General features: G+C 38.1%; 2 protein-coding genes across 16 annotated transcripts; one reads left to right on the forward strand and one right to left on the reverse strand.

The window, feature by feature from the left end:
• The first annotated feature begins 235 nt into the window (after positions 1-235).
• LOC124298893 (translation initiation factor eIF-2B subunit epsilon) lies at positions 236-5722 on the forward strand. The gene is made up of 4 exons (XM_046751505.1): positions 236-425; positions 588-708; positions 795-1644; positions 2073-5722. The coding sequence occupies exons 3-4, from the start codon at positions 949-951 to the stop codon at positions 3321-3323; spliced, it is 1947 nt and encodes a 648-aa protein (XP_046607461.1). The 5' UTR covers positions 236-425; positions 588-708; positions 795-948; the 3' UTR covers positions 3324-5722.
• LOC124298892 (rabphilin-3A) lies at positions 5640-20404 on the reverse strand. 15 transcript variants are annotated; one of them, XM_046751493.1, is made up of 12 exons: positions 20393-20404; positions 19891-20096; positions 15973-16504; positions 13963-14071; positions 13460-13509; positions 11608-12012; positions 11057-11532; positions 10800-10978; positions 9765-10027; positions 9551-9697; positions 8708-9125; positions 5640-7682 (listed from the first exon to the last, which is right to left on the reverse strand). In XM_046751493.1, the coding sequence occupies exons 3-12, from the start codon at positions 16012-16014 to the stop codon at positions 7555-7557; spliced, it is 2217 nt and encodes a 738-aa protein (XP_046607449.1). In that variant the 5' UTR covers positions 16015-16504; positions 19891-20096; positions 20393-20404; the 3' UTR covers positions 5640-7554. The 15 variants fall into 15 exon arrangements, with proteins under 15 accessions (XP_046607449.1, XP_046607448.1, XP_046607447.1 ...); XM_046751492.1 differs by having other exon boundaries at positions 9765-10018; positions 13460-13521; XM_046751491.1 differs by having other exon boundaries at positions 9765-10021; positions 13460-13521.
• Between the last annotated feature and the right edge of the window lie 2036 nt (positions 20405-22440).

The raw sequence follows: 22440 nt of genomic DNA on the forward strand, positions 1-22440 counted from the left end.
AACGCATCTCGTAAAAAACGAATACGGCATTGTAGTTTACGTGATTTCAAAGCTAAGTTTACAAATAATATTGTTTTACACATGTGTTGGAGCACGTCAATTATTTGTTTTACATTTCAATCAAATTCGAATCAGAGTTCGTTGACTGAAGATATACCTATATCACGTATATATATATATATATGTCTGAAGTGACAAGAATCTGTACAAAATGGCTACCGTTCAATTGGCGTGACGGCACCACGCTTAAACCAATCCAGTGTATATATATATCAGTGGTGCGAACTGGCGGCAGCGTCGAAAAACAAAAAATGCACCGTAAGCGTATTTCCCCCACCACGCAACTTTTGATGAGTTTCAAGACCTGTATGTAAGACCGTGCTTATGGCAACGCTACTGAAGTGGTGTACTAAAATTGCTAATGCGTAAGAAAATATACTCAAACATTGACGTATCAAAAGAAACAGAGGACGATAAATAATCTACGATATGCATATATTTGTTGCAATTTTAATATTCATGATAATAAACAACAGTTTATTGGAAACTAGATCTACTTTGATTTTTAAAAAAATCCAATTATGCAGGTTTTCGCGCCATACGGGTGGCCGACATGAGAGAAGATCATAAAATCGCATATAAATTGAGTATTGCGTGGGATATACGGTTACGATAATGACATTTAAAATATTCTACGCATCATTAATGGTACGTTTTAATATAATCCAATAATACGATAACCTTTGTTCAAATACGATATCTTACGTCCCTGGAATAATCGGCGCCATCTTTAGGACTTGGAAATAGCCAAAAGAAAGAAGAACTAGAAGAAGTATAAACGCATTCCATGCTGACAGTTGTGGATGGACTGAGGGTGATCGAGGGTTGACAATCGAGGGTTAACAAGATAGTTGTGGGTTAATCACCGGTTGTACAATATCTAATAAAATGGCAGCGACGGAGTTGAAGAAAGAAGAGGTCCGACAGGCTGTTGTTCTAGCAGATGACTTCTCCACAAATTTACATCCCATGCAGACGCTCTACCCAAGTGCGTTGATGCCGGTTTTTCATATTCCACTTTTGGAATACCTGACAGAAACTTTAGTGAGGAACGATATACAGGAGTTATTTTTGTACTGCAGTAACCACGTTGAATCTTTAAGATCGTACGTACAAAGTCAAAATTACAAAGGCCTTATCAATGTACATTTAATCGTCTCTGATGGCTGCCGTTCGCTTGGCGATGCTCTACGAGACATCGACAGCAAAGGTATCATTCGCGGCGACTTCATCCTGATCAGAGGCGACGCTTTCACCAATGCCAATCTAAAGAGGCTTCTCGACTGGCATCGATTTAAGTCAAAACAAGACAAAGGCGCTGCGATGACGCTGATATTCCGTGATTTAGGATCTAACAATTTTCCGGCGAAAGAAAACAAAACTTGTCTAATTGCCGCTGATAACTCGAATAACAAAGTTTTGTTTCATCAAAAACTCTCAGAGAAAGACAGAAAAGTCAAATTGGAATTACAGTTGTTCTTGGATCACGATTGTGTCCGAATACACAGCGGTTTACTGGAAACTCATATTTACCTTTGCTCAGCGTCGGTGCTTCCCTTGTTTTCTGACAATTTCGATTTTCAGGTAAGTTCTTTGCAGAATCACATAACTCTGCTGAAAAAGTTTGATGTGATACGCAAGCTTCTAATACGATATTATAGAATGGGTTTAGAAATACAATAGACTTGTCAGTTTGGATTGTGTTTTCGAACAAGGCTGAAGTTAGCGATGTCAATGTTACGAAACATTGAGGAAAAAGTAAATAATTTGCAATTCTAGAATAACTTTGCAGGAATCAAGTGTTTAAAATATAATGTAACGATTTTTCTCGACATACATCGTTACAATGATACTAACGTCAAAATGTTACTCAATGATATTTTTACATCCTATTCTATGATTGTCATTAACACCTAATCGTGGTTTATTAAATTGTTTTGAAATTTTTAAATACCCTTCTAAACATTGGAATGAATTTACTATCAACCGAATATCTTCAACATCATTTTCAGACCATGGAAGACTTTATCCGTGGAGTCTTAATCAACGAGGAAATTCTAGACTCTCGAATTTACTGGCAAAAATTAGATCCAGAAGAATACGCGCTGCCAGTCACATCTTGGAGGGATTACAATACTTTAATCAGAGACATACTTCAAAAACGTGGATATCCCCTAACCATTGAGATGATGCCAAGTTGTATGTATTTTCTGTACCTACGTAGATGTACGTATAAACACAACAGCTCGATTCTTGGGAAAGGCTGTACATTGGAACGGGATTGTGTGGTATGTCCAAACAGTAATGTGGGAGAAAACACACGCATCACAGGTTCTGTGATTGGAGAAGGCTGTAACTTGGGGAATAATGTGAGACTTGAAAATTCTTACTTGCTGGGTAAAGTGAGAATTGGGGATGATTGTGTCGTTAAAAATTCAGTTTTATTCTCCGGCTGTGAGTTGGGTAATTCAGTTGAGATAGACGGCTGTATTTTGGGCCCGAAATTTAAGCTGAAATTGGAAAGTGTTCACACGGATTCCCTCATGCAAATTGATTCAAATGATTGTATCACTTACATCTCCATGAGCAAAGCTCATCCTGACACTGATCAAGAATTACCCTATTTCAAATACACATGTACAAACGAGTCCGACGATGATTCTGATGATCCTGAAGACTACAGTAGCAGCGATGAAGAATCGATTGCTGAGATGCCACTCACTGATGATACGCACATGTTTTTTACAGAAGTGATGGAGAGTTTGATGCGAGGATATCAGGACAAAGTCAAATGCGAGAATTTGATACTAGAAATTAATTCATCAAGATATGCTTACAATGTTACTATTCGCGAAGTTTCTTACAACGTAGTTAAAGCTGTATTAAGTTTACCAATGGAGTATCTCAGCAATTCTGGTTCAGAAATTTCGTCACAAAGCTACCAGAAGACATTGAAACTGATGTTGGAGTATTTTGACATGGTTATATTGAACTATGTCAAATCATATGAAGCTCAGACAGATTGCTTGCGAGCTATTCAAGACACCGCTGCTACATTGGACACTGTATCTTCAATTCTGTTTGTGTTCAAAAATTTATACAATTGTGATATATTGTCAGAGGAAAAAATTCTTGAGTGGTACGAGCTCGATGATGAGGATAACAATGACGTTATGCAGAAACAGGTGAGACTGAAAATGAAAAAAGACATTCAACCGTTGGTTAGATGGCTACGCGAAGCTGAAGAAGACTCTAGCGACTAACCTGAAATTTGTCGAAGGAAATCATAATAAGGATGAATCAGTCAGTCAATCTGAATCAAAAGTGACGAAAAGAGAAAACAACTTTTTAAATAGTTTTCAACAATGTGAGTTGCTTCAATGATGCTCAAAACTCTAATGAAACCTCATTCATCCCTACTGTGCAACAGAAATGATTTCGAGCAAATTTAAACAACACAGGCTAAGATATTCACAATTTTTCATGAATTTGAAGCGATTGAACTCCGATGTTTTGATCCGATTCTAATGTTTCTTGCAATTATTCTGCTCCTTGATTAGACCTCTATAAATTATCTAAAAAAAACTTCAAGATAGCTAACATTGTGGTATAGTTATAACGCACATGTGACATTGGTGACGAGCATCTGTTGTGCTTTTACTAAAAAAATTTTGTTTTTTCCACTCCAGTGATGACAACTTTCTCTTCAATTGTTAATATTGAATATTGATCTATTGAAATTTACACAATTAATAGAGATGTGTTTCATTCGTGTTCACTATCATTGGCAAAAATATGATTATTGGAGATTTTTAAACAGTGTTTTTCTTTTTCTCTAACCTGCTTCATACGGTCTGGCCAATGCATTCTTGAGTAATTGTAAGATTCAACTTATATATGACAACTTTTATGCATGCATGGCACCGACGGAAAATATATTTTATAAATTTTACCTGTACAAACATCATCTAACAACACGGCAATGTTGACCCTTCCTGTATTATATAAAGCATAATACAAATCGTGCAAGAAAAATGTATATTTGCGTAAATGTGTGTAAACCATTATATCGGACGTGTAAATAAATTGATCCAATAAAACTAGTTCCTTCTTAATGCTGAAGTTCAAATTCTGGGATTAGAATTATTCTGGAGTTTTATTTTTCAGTATACCTACTTGTAAGAAGCCGCCTAGTAATCGGAAAAATTGAATCGTATTAAAAAAGATTCATTTTGATGTTTGTCGCCAAAATTTTCAAGGAAATTTATTGCATGTACGAAAATTAATAAAATTTTATCGTTCTATTGTTTAGAATGTGAGTTTACTGATTCAGTTACTTCCCATTTTGTTGTGTTTGAATTGTGACATAACTTCAATTCGATCCAATCTGTACATACAATTTCCTTTCTATCCATTTCTATTAGATTTTTTCGTACAAATTTAAATTTACTTCGTATAAAATTTAATACGTGTTAAATATTAGCGTTTTGATCGTTTTCTATTTGATTTCTTGGCTTTTCAATCGAGTTCAAATCCGTGACGAAAGGTCCGTAATATTATCGCGGATTAATTTGAAATGATTTTCACATCACGGAATACATTATTTTTATTTCGGAATTTCGAATTGGCAGACACAGATATTCAGATACCGTTCAATCTGTTATTTTTTTTTTACAGAGTATGAAGTATTTGTAACTTTTAGTCTTATTACTAATAATTGTAAGCGTGGCTTGAATACATAGAGAATGTACTACAGTCTCATTTTTTAAAATAAATTACTTTATTTCTTGACCATATATGCGAATTTTTTAAATACAGAGCTTAGTTTAACTTCAATAATTGTTTTATTTATCGTCTATTATAGTCGTGATAAAGCGTGATCTGAGCTGTTGCTGGTTGATTTATGTTTTATAATATAGATATAATAATAGGTATAATACGTGATTGTCTGTGATAAAATGACGCGTTATATCATCAATATTATGTATATAATCTGCGTATTACATAGCATACTGCGTAATTCTCTAAACTATTTATTGTTATTAGCGAATTAACTAAGCGATTTAGCTAGATTTAATTTTCGTATGATTCGTTTATCACTGGACGCTCGTCTCATTGTACATTTTTTATGAGGAAAAACAGCGCTTATAATATTATTATTATATGTATTTATGCATATTGGGGTGGCCATTATTTCGCTTTTGGACATTTCTTTTCGCGCTCCCCCTGAAAACGTAAGCAAGGTGTGCAAAAAAAAAAAAAAAAATGCGTTTCAAGTTTGTAGGCGCTCGGATAATTTAATACCCATGCCATCGAGCAGTAGACGTTTTAAATGAAAAATACATGTATTTTCTCGATGTCAATACGCACCATACTTCTTACACATATCGCGTGACTAATGGCATAAAGTTGTAACGACCAAAAATGCGATTTTAATAGGAAAAGGGCGTATAACTTTTTTCTTTTCACCATTCGCTCTTAAAATAATCAAAACGTATAATTCAATTGAAATCAAGCATTTGAAAACATAAAGGCAAATGGTCGTATGTTCAGCAGATACAACTTTTTTCCACTAATAAGTATACACGAAAAAAAAGATCAGAACAAAAGGTCGCAGCCATCTTAAAGAAAAAAAAAAAAAAAAAAATCACTAGATCCCACAGATGAATCAAAATCTGCAACAATTCAGAAATCTTTAAAAAAATTTTAATCCTCGACAATAAAAACAAAAAGTTAAACAGTGAGCATGTCAATTTTCTGAACATTGATTATCCGAATCATCAATTACCGGAATGACAGGAATAACAAAATAATAATTTTTGGCAGTTACGCCTTTATGCAATTACCGTAGTAGATAATTTTTTCAAATTTTACCAGAACCTAACGGTCGTATCTATCAGTACGTACGACCTTTCGCTTTTAGTTGATGAATTAATACTTGAGCCCGAGAAAAGTGAAAAAATTTATTTTCAGCAGATGCAATCTTAAGGAACTAGTCGTCTTACAATTAGTCGACATTTTTATGATTGAATCAATACCTAGTAGAAGCTCATATCTACCAGGACACACGACCTTCCATTTGATCATTATTAAATGGTAATTCAATTTCAACGTTTCTGACCATATTTTCATGCTTTAAGCTTGGATACGATGAAAAAAAAAATTATACGCCCCTTTGCCTTTTTCAACAACAAAAGGTCGTCAGAGAGCGTTTTACGACCTTATGCTATTAGACATGCAGTATAATATCGGTGAAAAGAATTTTTAACTCGGCACACTTTTTGCGCACACTATGAGATATGAAATCCTATTTTTGCAGATTTTTTGAGCCGTGATCAAAAAGTTTGAAAAATTGAAAATACCCATCTGTATTATCTTTGTAATGTTTGTAAGTAGAAAAATTACCAAATTTTCGACTTTTACGATTGGTATTACGTGTGCAATATACATTCAAGGATTGGTATCGAAAACATGTATACATTTTTCATTTAAAATTTTAATCGCTCGACGGCACGGGTTAAAATTATTTGAACGCTTTCAAACTTTACACACATTTTGATCACATTCTTAAGCGGTGACCGAAAAAGTTTTGCCAAAGCTGAAAAAACGGCCACTCTAATGTGTACATTATACATAATAAATATATGTATATATATATATATAAGTATATATTTTCTTTCAACATGTTTCATTTTATATCTTGAACAGCTTAGATAAATCGATTTATGTGTAATAATATTTGTCATTGTTACAATGGCTGGAAGGAGACTTTAATGTCAACAATTTTCATCTATATAAGAGTATCAAACCACATAATTCAATGTTGAGAATATGGGTCACAATTCAAACAATCCGAATCAGTCTGCCTGTGACTCACGTCCTTAATCATTTACTAAATTATGAGGCCTTTTTTCTTGCCTACAAATTCATCTTTTATGATCCAAAAAAATCACACTACAATCTAGCCAACTATTGAATTACTTTTTATTCGATTAGCATGTAAAGATTAATATTGCACTAAACTTCATCATCATTCAACTTGTTATAAATAAGAAATTGGCAATCCCTAGTTCCATTGACGTGACACAAAAATTTGAAAAAAATTCAATCAGATTTTTAGTTTATCACTTATTATATGCGCACCACGGTTTATACATTCGGCAAACATTTATACCTTATTAATTAATTATAATTTTTTTGTTTAATAGAAAACGCCCATCGCCAGTTTATTTACTAGAAACAGAGATCTTGAATGACTTTGAATAAATCCTTCGATTTCAACTTGGTTGTTACAGATTCAGCATATAAACTCATCTTGCATTGCAGAAACTTTACTTCACGTCAGTTGCAGAGTAAACAAATTACTTTGGCACGGAATGTAATTATACTCACGAGACTTACAATATTATATTGCGACATGTTTTCGCGATAACCTTATACTTGCGTATAGTGCACATCGTAACAAATTATTAGCTCACGATTTATAGTGACTACTCATTCTGTTGGGATGGGATCCTCTTGCAGACTGTGCCATGCTTGATGGCGATGGTCCGGGAATTTGATTGCGTCTATCCAATGTCTCAGACGCTCTCCTTTGCTGCTGCAGCTCAGTATGAGACCTCCTTTAAAGTAAAAACCGCGCATGCAAGTGGATTCACGCAAAATAACTCGAATACAGATTCTTCCTCTATCGAAAACAGTGAAAATATGTACAAGCAGCAATTTATACAGGTAAGTGTGTATGTTAGGATGATTCTTATTTGTCCAATGTTCGAATTTCAACTGTGCCCCCCACCCCCATCATTTGTTTTGAAATAAAAAAACAAAAGTTTTGAGCCCAATATGATGATGCCCTTACTTGATTTTTACCATCCGCTGTAACGACGCAGTTTTCCATTTAAAATATACGTGATTTTTATCTTTTAATGTTATTATTTTACCGAAACAACTAATCATTAACGAAAAATATTAATTTTGTATGGAATTGACGGAGATCGATTGTACTTTCAAGGGGGAAAATGAAGAAAAAATGTGTTGGCCATTCTAAGGCATTTTACCCTGCTTATTTCATTCTCCATGAATAAAATATGTACTTGTTTTGAAATAAAACAATTTTGCTTCGAATATGCATTACATCTCGGAAAAATTCTCGCCCCGAAAAATCTTATAGTTATAGTAAATTTTAAATAAATTATTCTGAGAAAGAAGCGGTTTTTTTCTCCCAAACATGCATTTTATGACAGATACATGTTTACGAATGCTATCTCCAAATTTTATCAATAAATTCGTGAAATTGATAGAGATACAGCGTTTTCTTTGAAATGGTTACTTGTTCGGTGAAAAAATTAGAGGGATCGCGGTGACAATTCCTTTCATAGGTACGACGTGACATGCGCGAATGTTCTTTGAAGTCGTCAAATATCGCAATCTAAGTAATTTTTACTCCAAAAAAATTTCACCCAAATAATTACCGTCATTCATGTAAATCGAACATGTTTTTTCCGTGTGTTAGATTTTATCCGATACTGAACTTATTGGTGTAAGGATCTCAATTGCGAGATAGAATAAGAAAGAGAGATGTACCGATATCAATGAAAATAAAGTAATGTAAAATTAATCCATGTAGTGTACGATATTCTCTAATTACCCAGGTAATCGTTGCTCTTTCCGAGGTCCTTGTCCCAAACGGAGAGACACAACATCTGACTGGTGAGATCCGTGAGCCGTGTCTCGAAAGCGAACTCTTCGTTCCACTCTGGGTTTAGGGTCTTCCACTTGATTCCTGTGTTGTAAATTGCGGAAGTTGGTTTTCGAGATTCCTTCTTTTTGTTGTACTGGATGTTGGAGAAGGACCCGCTCGTTTGCTGCGAGTTGTCTTCCGGCCGCTTTATCAGGTACAGCTTCACGAAGGGGTCAGAGAACCCGTTGCTGTCCATTGCCGGCAGATTCGCAGCGCGCAAAATGTTGACCAAGAGGGCGCGTCGGCGAGTGCTGTAGCTCAGGGTTACCAGAATTTGACCCCTTGGACTCAGATCCTCGCCCCAAACTTCCTCTTCGTGGTCCACCTATAGTTCAAACATGACCATTTCTTATAGACGTGACAAATACCCCCAAGATCCAAACTTGCAATCGGCGACCCACAGAAAGTGTCGGATAATTCGATCTGAAGTGACAAAATTTGGTGAATTGGAGCCTCACGAAACTCTGCAATAAGACTACAACTCTTTTACGAAAATATCGAGGGACTAGTAATCTTCCAGCTTCAGAGTTTCGGAGCTGACGAATCAAGATAAGCCGATTCGTGACTGACTACTGTTTGAATAGGTGTTGTCGTTTTCAAGTCTCGAGGATGATCAGACAATGATACTGGTTGTCTCAGCAACTGGTGACTGAATATGATAACGGTATTAGCCATGCCAGGGTGTACAAGGGGTACGAACACAACTTCGTTGTAATATATTAGTCAAAAATGTAACCTTGAATCACGAACCTGGCAGTGATTCTCCAGATAAACATTGTAGTGGATCATTCGATACGGTTGAAGCTGACAGAGCGGCAGCTTGGCTTCTCCTAGGAAATCCTTGCCCGCTCGGTCGTCTTGAAGTACCAATATGTGAAGTGCTCTGCCATTTTTCATCTGAAATAGGTATTACAATTCCAGGCGATATTGGAAGAGACACGAAACGGAGCGCCGTTAAACTTACGTCTGTCTCCGTGATGCCGTAGAATGTTACCATCTCGTTGTACTCCGGATCCCGGGTCTTGTGAACAGTTTTTGTCCTGAGTCGCTGGGACGGGCTCCCGATCGCAATTGGGAGGATGTTTAGCTTGCAGAACGAATCTGTCAGACCGTGGATGTCCATGGGACGAAGGCCTCGCGCACGCTGCACTCTGCACTGGAGGTACTGTGCCGCGGGGTCGTATAGCAATGAGACTTCCAGTGTCCCGTATCCATCCCCCGCTGCCGCTGTAATCACAGCCTTGATGGAGAGTTGCGCCGTGTTTGAGTAGCACTCGATTTTATCCGAGCTTTCCAACCCCACGGTGAACTTTTTGTACGGGTATAATCGAGTTTTTCTACCCACATAATTGGATCACTGTCGCAACTGACTGACAGGGAAGAAGGCGATTCAGGACGAGTAGAAAGACGGGAGAAGCGTACGGGATAAGAGGAGACAGCTACTTGTTGCTCAAGGAGCGTAACGACATAAATTCCTCTATTCAACCCTGGAACCCAATCCCCATCTCACAATCGATGCTTGACACGTGCCTCGAGCATTGAAACAAGTTAGTCTAACGTTTCCTTCACGCTGGATCACGATTCACTTGCGTGATGGAAGGTTTAAGACAACCAGTGGGCATTGCTTTCATCACATGCCTGCAATGTACGGAACTGGATGATTTCCCCGCTATTCCGACATTGCAAATTTCCGGTCGCAGTAATTTCATTGAATCCCTGCTCATACATCAGGGTGGAAATTACCACTTAATGGTGATGCAGGGATTTTGAGGAGAGTCTGACTTGTGTAATTCGAAAAACAGAAAATCTCGGACATTTTCTTGCCACGTGGGAATATCAGGAAAATTTCACGAGAGTGTCATAATTGAGTCGACTGAAGATTAATGAAGTGTGAAGACGTGATAAAGACCTTCATCGTCTGATGGCACGTGTAACGGATAATATAATGTGATTTCTCATTCAATAAGCGGAATAATTTTGGTGCTGAATGGATAATTACCAGCTAGTCCCCGTACTATTTGCTGCAGAGCCTCGGAATGGTTCTGATTGTTGATCGGACCCTCGTTGTTCACGACCAGGATCTCCGGATCCATTTCGTGATAGTGGAGTAGACTGTGACTCTGATTTTGATCCAACATCATGAGCCCCTGGCTGCTGCTCGACTCTATGGAGTCTTTCCTGTAAGGTTGTAGATCACGCGAGGCGGCAACAACCCAAAATTAGTGCATTATTCTCAACAATCCTATTCCTACGTACCTGAAGCTGTGTACCTGATTGCTGTTAAGTTGGTCCGCGGATGTCTGACGATGCTCGTTCATAAACTGGGACTGAAATCCTTGCCCAGAGTTCCGGCCTTGCATTCCATGACCTGAACCTCGTGGCGAGGGAAGCGGTTGCACAGATGCAGTGGAGGAAAATTGACTCTGACCGACATCGGTAGCAGAAGCCGATCTAAGGCCGTTACTGTAATCTCCCGCGTTTCCGGAATTCTGCCGACTGTAAGCGTCGCCTCTTGGCCCAAAAACTGGCGTCGAGGATCGATTGTTCTTCTCCTCAGCCAAAGTTGGCGTTGGCGATGAAGCCTCGTGAGTTCCGAGCGAACGGCTCATCGCCAAGCGACGACCCGCGTCTTCGTCAGAAGATGAATCTGGCTCCAGAGACTCCAGGGACCTCAGGTTGTTGACAACAGCCCACGACGATGCTCTCGAGGTGCGTCTCGGTCTGCCACGCTCCTAGATTCGGAAGAGATCTGGTCGCGCTTTTCTTTATCGGAATTTAAAAATGCAGTGGGTATAATATATACATACGAGTTTCTTATCGGGTAGAACGTATTTCGGAAGTCCTTTGAAAAACCAGGCGCCACTTTTTTTCCACATTTCTCTGGTTTCCGAGCAGATTCGGCAGAGGAATAGCCTGGGTCGTTGGGAATTTTGCGCAAAGCCAATCTGTGATCCGCACGACACCATCGTTGCTTCAATACCACATTTCTGGCAAATGTGCTTGCGACAATCCTTGCAGATCGCCGGACCAGCTCCAAGAACAGTGAATTTCTCACCGCATAATGCGCAAGAATATCGACTGTGCGAGGTGTCTGCACTTCCAGACAAGTTTCCGGCACTCACGCAATTACGCTTCATGTTCTCCAGCCTGTCGACCAATCTTCCCACTCGCTCCTGTTCCGATAAATCCAGCGCTTCCGCTCTACGAATAACCTGTGGATAATCGCCATGCAATGAAACTGAAAAACTAGTTTCACAGGCTGGAAGCTTCTAGCAAACCATATGATCATGGTTAAAATTATTAGACATTTTGAATCAGCCGTGATTTACATGGACTGAAATCCAAGAATCCTAGTCCAATTTATTCGGTTGAAAATATGGGTTTGACTAAAATTTTTCCATGTTATAATCTATACTACGATATGAAAATCATCTAATTATTCTTTGATCTCTATGTCTTACTGTTAGGCGAAACACTTTAACCTAGTTAAACATGGCCCCGTTTTCACTGCGCTTCGAAAATGCAGAATATATTTCAAAATTTCTACGATTTGATACAAAAAATATTTAAATATTTTTTTTTTTTTTTTGGGTTCTCGCATATCCATGATTCAAAATCTCAAAAGAACGCGTTTATTGGCATTTTTTGAGGACCTACCTAAAAATGAATTTCACAGACATGCCAAAAACACATTAGATTATATTTTTCACCGACGATAGGAAATGCTAAAAATTCGAAGACGAAAGTTCAATTTGATAAAAGTAATCAACATGGTTCTCCTAAACGGTAAGGTCTAGTGACCTAAGAATTGAAGAATTTTTATATCGCAGTACACAGCCGCTATATAATACGATCAAATTTCAGCCTAATGGAAAGATTCACTCCAACAAGCCTCCTCAAATGTGGATCCGTTCATATGTTATGTCCAAAGTTGGGCTTTGTTGAGTGGGTATACTTTGAATCTCAGACGTCGATGTACTGTAAATCTGAAAACGACTTGTCAGTTTGTCGGTTTGAATTTACCAGAAGCTACTACTTTGTTCAATGCAGAAGCACCAATTGAAATGCACTTATCAGCATTGATCAACACAGCGTTAGGTACCTACAGTACCTATTCATTGTAGAGACAATTCAGTCGTCAGTCGAAACGATAATCATAGCGGTCTATTGTAGAGAGTTGCGTGCAGAACGATAACATCTACCTTTATGGAAAGCTCTTGACTATCGATCTTGGTTCGCGTATGTATACGGTGTTCGATCCTACCGTATGTCATGTAGCATCTACAAGGTGTGTACACGAGTATTCAGGCACGTGTGCCGTCACGTAATGTTAGAATGTGAACGTTGAATCCGCTCCCTCAACAACTTTCTCTTTGGGGTGTCTATTTCGATTATAGATAACGTTATCGGACGGACAGATGTTGAATAATTCTCGAATCGCAGCTTCTTGAGGTCCGCAAACGAACAACCATCTGCGTCAATCAAATTATTGACAGAATAAAGCAAATAGCTCTAGCCATATTTTATTATATTCTGTTGCAAACTAGAGCACCCTACTACTCTACGTGTTATACCTACTATAGGCTCTATCAGCTATAGTAATTTTAGATCACTAATCCAGCTCTACTACTGCAGGTAGTGTAAAATCCATACTCACACCGTTTCGGGGTTAATCGACTTTTGTTGGTGACACGTGTTACTGACAAAATCTGCAAATGAAGCTGGCAAGTTAAAAATTAGCCCGATAGATTTTGCGATTTCTACGGAGTTCATGGTATGAATTCGATTGGGCAGAAGTAATAAAATAATCTAAGTTGCTTCAGTTTGAAAATTCTAATGGAAATTGGAGAAAGTGCTTCATAGAATATACTTAATTTCGACTTTGCACACTCTTGATTTTTGCAATTCGCTTCTTAAGCCTATTGAACCGAAACCCTTAATAACTGTGACAATGATCTCACAGCACGATAATCGACTACAAATAAAACCGAGATACGCTCACAGATAATTGATCGTACAGTATTTCACTTAGGAAATACCACTGACAAGAGCCTCTTGACTGCTGTTGACCGTTCAAGTTCAACAGTCGTCGACGCTAAAACTGCATATTGCAGTTCGAGCTGAAGCTAAGAAAGTTAGAAAATCTTATGAAAGTATATTACCTCTATAATGGTGCAGCGTTCCTCCTCCGTAAGGGTAACTTGTGGCCCGGAAGGATAGTCGCTTCTGTAATCCAGTGACCCTGTCTTCACAGACCATCCGGTACGCAATCTGCGTTACAGAAGAGAAGTGGATGGTTGGAAACGAGAAGCAAGAACAAAAATATGCGGAAAAAGCAATATTTTTTGTTAACTCAGAAAGTTTAGTTCCCAATTCGCATGAAAGCCTTTGATCTCCCAGGTAGCACACTTGTCGAATTATCGACTGTCAATTTGGTTAATCAAAACCGATGTCATAATGTCAAAAGTTGGAAACTTTGACTTGGAGTTGGCAGAAAGTCGGCAAGACGGTGACTATTCGCATGAGATGCATTGAAGCTGGTTAGCCACACCTATGACGATTAATGCCCTCGAAAATGTCAAGGTCAAGACAACGTTGAAAGTAAAATTGGAAATCGTACGGAACTTGCGACAATGAATATAATAGACTAAAAAAAGGAAATTTGGTAATTCTCGAAATTTCAAAGTTTCGCTTGGTTATTTGTTGATGATTTGTACACTACTGGCTGTAAATTGACAACCTAACGGACATTGGTGAACATGCTATGGCTAACATATAGTCAACTATTGGTTTCAATTACGTTCTTTTCGTCAGTCTCCGATTAGTTGACTTTATTTTCTGACACCATGTCTACATCACATGTGAGTCGACCGTGTGCTACTTGGGTTATAAGGTAGGTGAAAAGCGTAAAGGGATCAAGGTTTTGTCATTCGAGAACAGTGCCCGGATTTTCGAATTACCAAACGAAACTGCGCCATTCTTATCAACTGCACATATACAGTTATAGACATGTGTATATACACTTATATGTAGGTATACACGAGGGGTCGAGCGGGCTGATAAAGTACCTCACACTCCTGGATCGCTACCGCGAATGACCCCCGCCGGGGGATGTCCCAATGGACATTTATGAAGAAGTCCCAAGCTATACTATGTCCTCTCAATTGGTTCGTCACCATCGCAACACTAATTACGACTCGATCGATCGTTGCTGTCTTTTGCACGAGGGTTCAGCATATAACGCACGTTACAGCGAAAGGGAGTGAGATTTCACAAGTGCGATTTGACGTTTTGATGTGATTGAGCAACTCCTCCTGATGCAAATATTTAAGAATCAATCGGCCGAACCATTCAAATCACAAGTTAAGAAAAGAAAAAAACTATCTGTAAAATCTGCAGCAATGTTATTTGTGGCACACTTGTGAGAAAAATTTTATTCGTCGTAATTACTATATAATTCTAGTAGTGGGTATCGTTGGGATTTCTTTTGTTCAAACTTGTTCAAGAGGATGTTAAAAATTTGAAAATACGCATGACTGCTTCTTTAACCAGTGTAATATCTGAACGATGTTCGCTGTTACGTGACCTAACAATATAGGTCGGATTTTCCTTTAAACACAGCGGAGAACTGGTCATTGTATCTATACCTGTACTCACTGCTGACGTGCTGCAAAGAAAACTATACCTATATGGTTATACCGTCGCTCTTTCGATCGACTTTTCCCGGCGCGAAGTCAGAGGGAAAAATGTCGAGAAATAAAGGGTATGAAGGAAATACTTGCTTCTTGGTTCGTAGATGGTTGAGACTCAAACTCGACCATCTATCGTCGTACATGAATGAACGAAATTACGCCAAAAGGTTAGAGCATTCGACTCTGTAATTTCCTGTATGAGCACTGCGTGATTTAATTTGATTAAGCACCAGTCTAACCTGGCGGCTTAACCGTTATCACATTACATCACGTCACGCACGATTTTAATTCCAATTCGAAAGTGAAAAGCAATTGGATAAAAGTATATTTTCTATGTTTAAACAACAGGATTTTCTGGCGATCAGAAAATATATAATACTGCGTTACGGTGAATGAACAAGCTGTAAGTCAACGGTATTTCAAACCGAAGAGAATATTTCTCGACAAATTGGAAAGTGGAAAAAGATAAGAACCACTCACTTTGCTCTTAGGGCAAGATGCCTGTCGTTTGGACAAACCCATCTGCCACCCCTGCTTCCAGTATCCCCGAGATCAACCATCTTCGATCCGGTTTCTCGGCGATGGGTTGAAGCCTCAAAAAAGTGTTCCTTGGACCAGGTCCTGAACTTCGGGACTCCGCGACTTGGCAAAGTCTAGCTTGTCGTAGCCGGAGAGCATTGGCCAAATCCCCACGGCTGCAGGATTCACGCCTCCGAGATGCATGATCTCGCTAATTCGCACATCATCTATCACGAAGCGTCGATGGGTGTTGTTGTCAGTGGCGAAACCGTGTCGGCCCCGAAAGTAGGTGGGGTTTGCCCGGGTGACCTATTTTCCCTCGGAGGAGCCGGGCGGATGACCCTGACCCTTGGACCCTGCGGCGGATTCGAGGCCAGGGAGAGTTTTCTCCGGGCTGCTACGTCATTCACGATAGGGTGTCTCAATGGATTCGCTCCAGCATCCCGGCGTGGCACCCGACAAGAGTAGGTTTATTATTCCGCCATCTATATTGCTTCCAGCAAGCAATTCATCTAACGAACAAGGTCGAAGATCAGACAATTGAATTGCATCATCGGGTCACGCAAGTGTTCATCGAATTGTGTGGTTTGCCTCATATGCCGTAAAAATATACGAGAATATTTCTTATCAACCACACCCCAATTATTTGCTGCAACTCGAGTTTATTTACGAGGCTGAAGTTAATAACGTTAATGTATCGAAAAATTGAAACAAAAATTACTGTTTTGCACCTTCCGAACACCTCAAGAAGTTGAATTTACAAAATTTGAGTTTCTTGATGCTGTATTGACAGTTTACGAAATTTCAAGTAATCCTAAAGTTGCAAAATAACGACTTTTTCCAACGATGCATCATTACATTAACGTTACAAACTTCAGCTTGATTTTGATTTTTATTTCGACGCAATTCCAATGCACTTTGACTATCTGAAGTTTACCGACACGTCTCCTGCCAAGCTGCAAATTTGAGTTACCCCCGACATACTACGGAGTCTGTTAACTCCTAGAAAATTTAATTAAGAGAGAACTCATGCATGTAAGCACAAGATTGGAGCTTTCAGTGGCGACTGTGTTTGCATGGCGCGGTTTAATTTTCATCTGACCTCGAATATGTTTTGAAATGAAATTCTAATCACACAGTATTCGGGGTTCTCTTGTGCGCTCTCCAAAATCTCGTAAATCTGACTTCACTCTACGTACAGTACCTGTCCCAAAAGGATAAAATTATTGTATACGCGTACAGGCAGTCGACAGTGTTATGGAAATCTATGGAAGAAAATAACGAATGTAAGCTACTTTATCAGCAATTTCTTTTGTTCTCGATTGTTTTTGAATGAAAAGTTATTGGCGTTGTTGAGAATAGCAGAGTATTCCAATAAATAATGACTACATATTTGATAATCCAATACACCTTAAACATCTTCGTTGCACAACATAAGATTCTTCAAATCGCAGTTTCAATTCCCTCACGTATAAACAGAAATGTTTGAATGATATTCTGCTACCGAACCGCGAGTTCGAAGAGCTTATTATTTATACGTGTGCAGATTTGGAGAGAATTTAATTATGGGCAAGAAGACGTGCCGAGGAAATTACGGGCATCAGAAGCAGACGGCGACGAACTGGCATGGCTGACATCATTCAGCCCCGTTAGCTTGTAAATTAACTTTACTATTTATACCCACTTCTGATTAAATGGTATTCTAGGATTTCAACATGCCTCGCTTTATGTCAAGTTTAAGGACTAATCGACGAGATCGTCTGGATCAAAAGTTAGGAACAGAAAAAAAACGGAAAAAAAATTTCCAGTAATGGTATATCTGCTAATGGCAGTGAACACGGATGAAATAACATCCCTATCATACGGTAAAAATGATTCTTAGAAAATTCCAATGTCACAAGCTCAGATATCAACATTTTGAGAAAACTTTTAAAAATTAGAACATTTAAAATGATTAGGGTCTAGTCTTTTTGTATCGGATCTAACGTTGTTGGGCTCATCCTACACGTCGACCAGAACCCCACAAATTTTCTTAAAAAAATTCAAGAAATTTTGCATTACGGCGAAATCACAACGCGCAAATATAATTATTGATCCATTTCTGTTATACCGTACTAGCAAAAATCTATTTTTATCCACTGGTGATAACTACTTCTAAACATTTTTTCAGGCGATCTCTAAACGTGTCTATGACGAACAAAATAAGGTGAAAAATACTAGGATGAGATGGAAAACGCCACGATTCAATCATTTTGAACTTTTTGAGTATAAAAATATTTTTTGAAGTTGTTGATATGCCAACTCATGTTATTTGGAATTAGATTCATTACAATTATATAATAGAGATATTGTTCCACTCTCGAAAATAAAATAGCTGGAGATTTTTCGACCGGTTTTTTTTGAGTCCTCGACTTTTGATTCAGACGGTCCGGCCAATTTACTTTCGATTTTCATCGAAATTAGACATGCCGGGAAGGGAATATTCTGTAAGCTTGGAAGTGATGGACATACGCGTCTCGTCAGACATGCGGTAACACAAACTCGAGACTCCGACGTCATACATGAAGTAGAATAACCCCCACGCGACTATAATCACGACTATGTAATGTCGTAAATCACGGTCCTTATGTATAGATATACGTGTATATATGTATTAAATCTTTATTCGCGTGGGAAGGTCGCAAATTTGTGCCACGTGTCAGCTAGACTTTCCCCAAATACACTTTTTTTGAGAAAATATTTGCACTTATACTCTAATTACCCGAAGCTTCAATGAATTTAAACGAATACATAGATTTTTATAAAGATATACATACAAGTTTTGCTTTTTTCACAATCAAAAAAATTCTGACTTTTTACTTATGTCGAGTTGAACGGATTCGTGAATCGATAATCAGAATCCGAACGCGTTACGAATAAATTCACGTTCATTCGCAATCAAACTGATTGTGAATCGAGTTTTTTCCACGGAAACTTGACTCACAATTATCAGTACCTAAAGAGTTCAAATTAGTTTCGACGTGCCGAAATTATATTAGGTCTCGTATAATTAAGCGTCGAAAGTTGGTATCTAAAAATATTTTTTGACGAATCGTTAAGCGAGATTTCAAAGCAATTCTTGTGTAATTATCAGAAAATTGAACTTGCAAGCGTTTTCAGAATTCACCGGAAATATATTACACAGAGTGCAAAATATCAAAATTAGTCGTGATATCCAGTCAACAGTCTGAAATTTCTCGAACAATCTTCTCTAAATATTTCTGCCAAGAGGCGTTAATGCAATTTTCGCTTTTGAGGCTATATAAATTCTGTAGGTATTGTACGAACTGAACTGTCTAATATTAATGCATTTTATTTCCGTTACAGTTGATAATCCGTGAAACTTTATTGCCGCTGTGATCGAGCAATTGCTAACAGATATTAATCTGTACAATCATGCAGCAGTCGAGCGATCTCGAAAACTCATAATAATTCCGAGCAACATTCACGGTATAAAATTCCATTACAATCTTCTGACAATGAATTAGAGCAAAATGCAGTAACATGCGGGTAACTGGATTAGTCGTCAACGATACATAGTATTATGTATATTATCTGCAACTCTGGCCGAGATACCGGCAGATTAGCTGAAGAGTTCTTTTCGCGCGCGATAGAACGCGTTCACAGAATCGACCGCGTTGTATAAATTCAAAAAAAAAAAAAAAAAGAACGCTTCATCTACGTTCGAAATTACAATATAGTTAAATCTCCGTGCAGTAACAATACAGCTTTATTATTATATCTTATTGCAGAACCCGGCGCTCGGTAAAACATGTGCAAACGCATGAAATTAAGATTACTAGCAAGGTCGGTTTAAACATACGTTACCATTCGACGTACAATTTAACGACAATTATATCTTTCGACTGACAGTGAGGGCCTTGTTTCATTCGATTTCCGTCTATCTTGATCTTCCTTCTGCGGTATAGATTCTCCCGGAAATTCGACTGGTCTCCCTCCCAGAGAGAGAGAAAGCCGAGACGCGTCTACTCGTACGCGGAGTTCGCCACTGCCGTGCGGCAGGTGGTTGCAGACCTGAGAGCCGACTCCGACTCCCTGCTTGTTCCGTATTAACGCCTTGACCCGATAGGAGCTACTTCCACAGCTCAGGGTCGTCGCTAGAGGGAGGAAAAAGCGGTTCACAATCAGCCGCGCTCGGTGGATTGGATGGTCGATTCATGCTTCGAGGTCTTCCCACGCTCGCCTGTTGCTTGCGTATATGCTGGCTTCGAGGAGCTGTACCATATAGACTTATAGAGATAGACTGCACGGTCTGTGCACCGAGCCGAAACCGTAATCAGAAAGAGAAAGCAACAGCTGAAGCCGGACCTCTCTGTTGCACGATCGAAAGAGCGGGAAGCATCCGCCAGGCGGGGAAACCAGTAAGGCAAGTGGGGAGGTATACTTGTACGAGTCCATGTGTTTCCTCCCCCCAGCAAATCACCGATTAGAGTGAGAGATCTGACTGCAGCTGATGCTCTCTTTTTCCAATTACGGCTTCAGCTTGGTGCACGTACCACGCAGCGTATCTGTATAAGTCTATGGGTTGTAGCCGTCACAACGTAGGGCTGTAGCTATTGAACATAGAGCCAATAGCCCAGTCGGAATGACAAGATGATAAAAAAAAAAACACCCAAAACTGTAATTTTTGGATACCACAATTTTATTTTACTAGGTATAATCACATATTGGTAATCTAAATCCAGAATTTCGACGAGATTCTGCAGTAGCTTCGACCGCCATCTTGAATTTATGGTTCAAATCGGAAAATATCGATCGAAGGCTAAAAATTTCAGTGACCAAAGTTTTAGAGAATTAAATTTCCTACAAGTTTATTTCTGACGATTTTTAGTTAAACGTTGAAAATGGACGAGTTATTTAAAAAAACAAATTCCTCTTCAAATTTAAGATGGTGGTCGAAGCTACCACGAAATCTGGTCGATATTTTGGATCAAGATTACCAACGATACCCCCCCACCCCCCTCGATAAGAAAAAACAAATTGTGGTATCTAAAACTTCGAATGTCCGATGTATGTGTATGTGGACTGCACTAAAGTGGCTAATTCCAAATCTAATTCAAGGATCAACTGTTTTAAACAAAATTTAGGAAAAGCGTAAAAAACGCGTTTGAATAATCTCGACTCTGGTGGGAAAAAAAACACGTGGTAATTTTTTACAATTTTCTCTACAAATTACTCCGATATACCACGTTTTGCGACAAGTCGAAAGAAGATTGAATCTTTCTGATAAACTTTGCAGAGGGAATTCAAGAAATTTTACAGAGTTTCTGTAAAGAATGCGTATTCTTTCGGAACTTCGTTTTCTATTGAGCTCGAATAAAAAAAAAATTAAAGTTCACCTCTTGTACACTTTTTCTAAACAGTAGAAATTAATTTTCCTGAAGAAACTGACCCCTGAAGAAACGTAGATGTACTAGTAATATAATATTTTTTCAGTAAAACTAGAATTATGAAAACTGTTCAGAAATTCTCAGAATATATCAAGGTTTTGAGGTAAAATTATTGAAATTAATTTCTGCATAGAAATTGAGATATTTCTGATTAGAAATTGTAGAATTGATCGGATATTTGAAAGTAAACTGAGATTGTACTGTCAAAAAATCAAGTTTTGAGTAAATCCTAAAAATAATTTTTCCAGGGCAGCAATTTTATTTACGCCAATAATATTGAATACGAATGAACATCATCCCCATGTAAAAGCAATGATTCTCATTCTCACTAAATTCGTATAACACAAGTTAATTTTAAGATATCAACAATTTGAGAAAACGTTTTATAGTTAGAACGTCCAAAATGATTAAATTCTAATGTTTTTCATACAGCTCCAGTATTTTTGGGTTTTTTTGGACCACCGTAGAGATTTAGTCTTCAGAGATCGTTTGAAATTTTTTTTTCAGATGAATTATGTCTAGAGCAAACAAGAATAGATTTCTGTAAATATGGTCCAACAAATGTTCGGTAGTGGTTACATTTGCGCACTATAATTCTGTTATATTGCAAGATTTTATGAAAGTTTTAGGTAAACTCGTGTAATTTTGCTCAGTGTGTAAAATAAGTAAAAAATATTAGAACCAAATCGAAAATACCAGAGTTTAAGCAACTTGAATGTCTTCACTATAAAAAATTCTCTTAAATTCTTGATATCTTGGCTAGTATGATTATAATTTGATTGTATTGATTTAGATTTCGCAGTACGGATATCGGTTTATTCGTGTTCCCCATCATTGGACCAAATAAGGTTACTGGATATTTTTAAGGCGAATCAGGTCTTTTAAACATTAATTTTGGCAAGATCACATGAATCTTCATTTTTTTTTAATCCAAAATCGTATTATTGTTTTACAAAATATCGTGTATAAATTGTTCTCA

Source organism: Neodiprion virginianus, chromosome 2, assembly GCF_021901495.1.
Source record: "Neodiprion virginianus isolate iyNeoVirg1 chromosome 2, iyNeoVirg1.1, whole genome shotgun sequence".
In the NCBI taxonomy this organism is placed as follows: domain Eukaryota; kingdom Metazoa; phylum Arthropoda; class Insecta; order Hymenoptera; family Diprionidae; genus Neodiprion; species Neodiprion virginianus.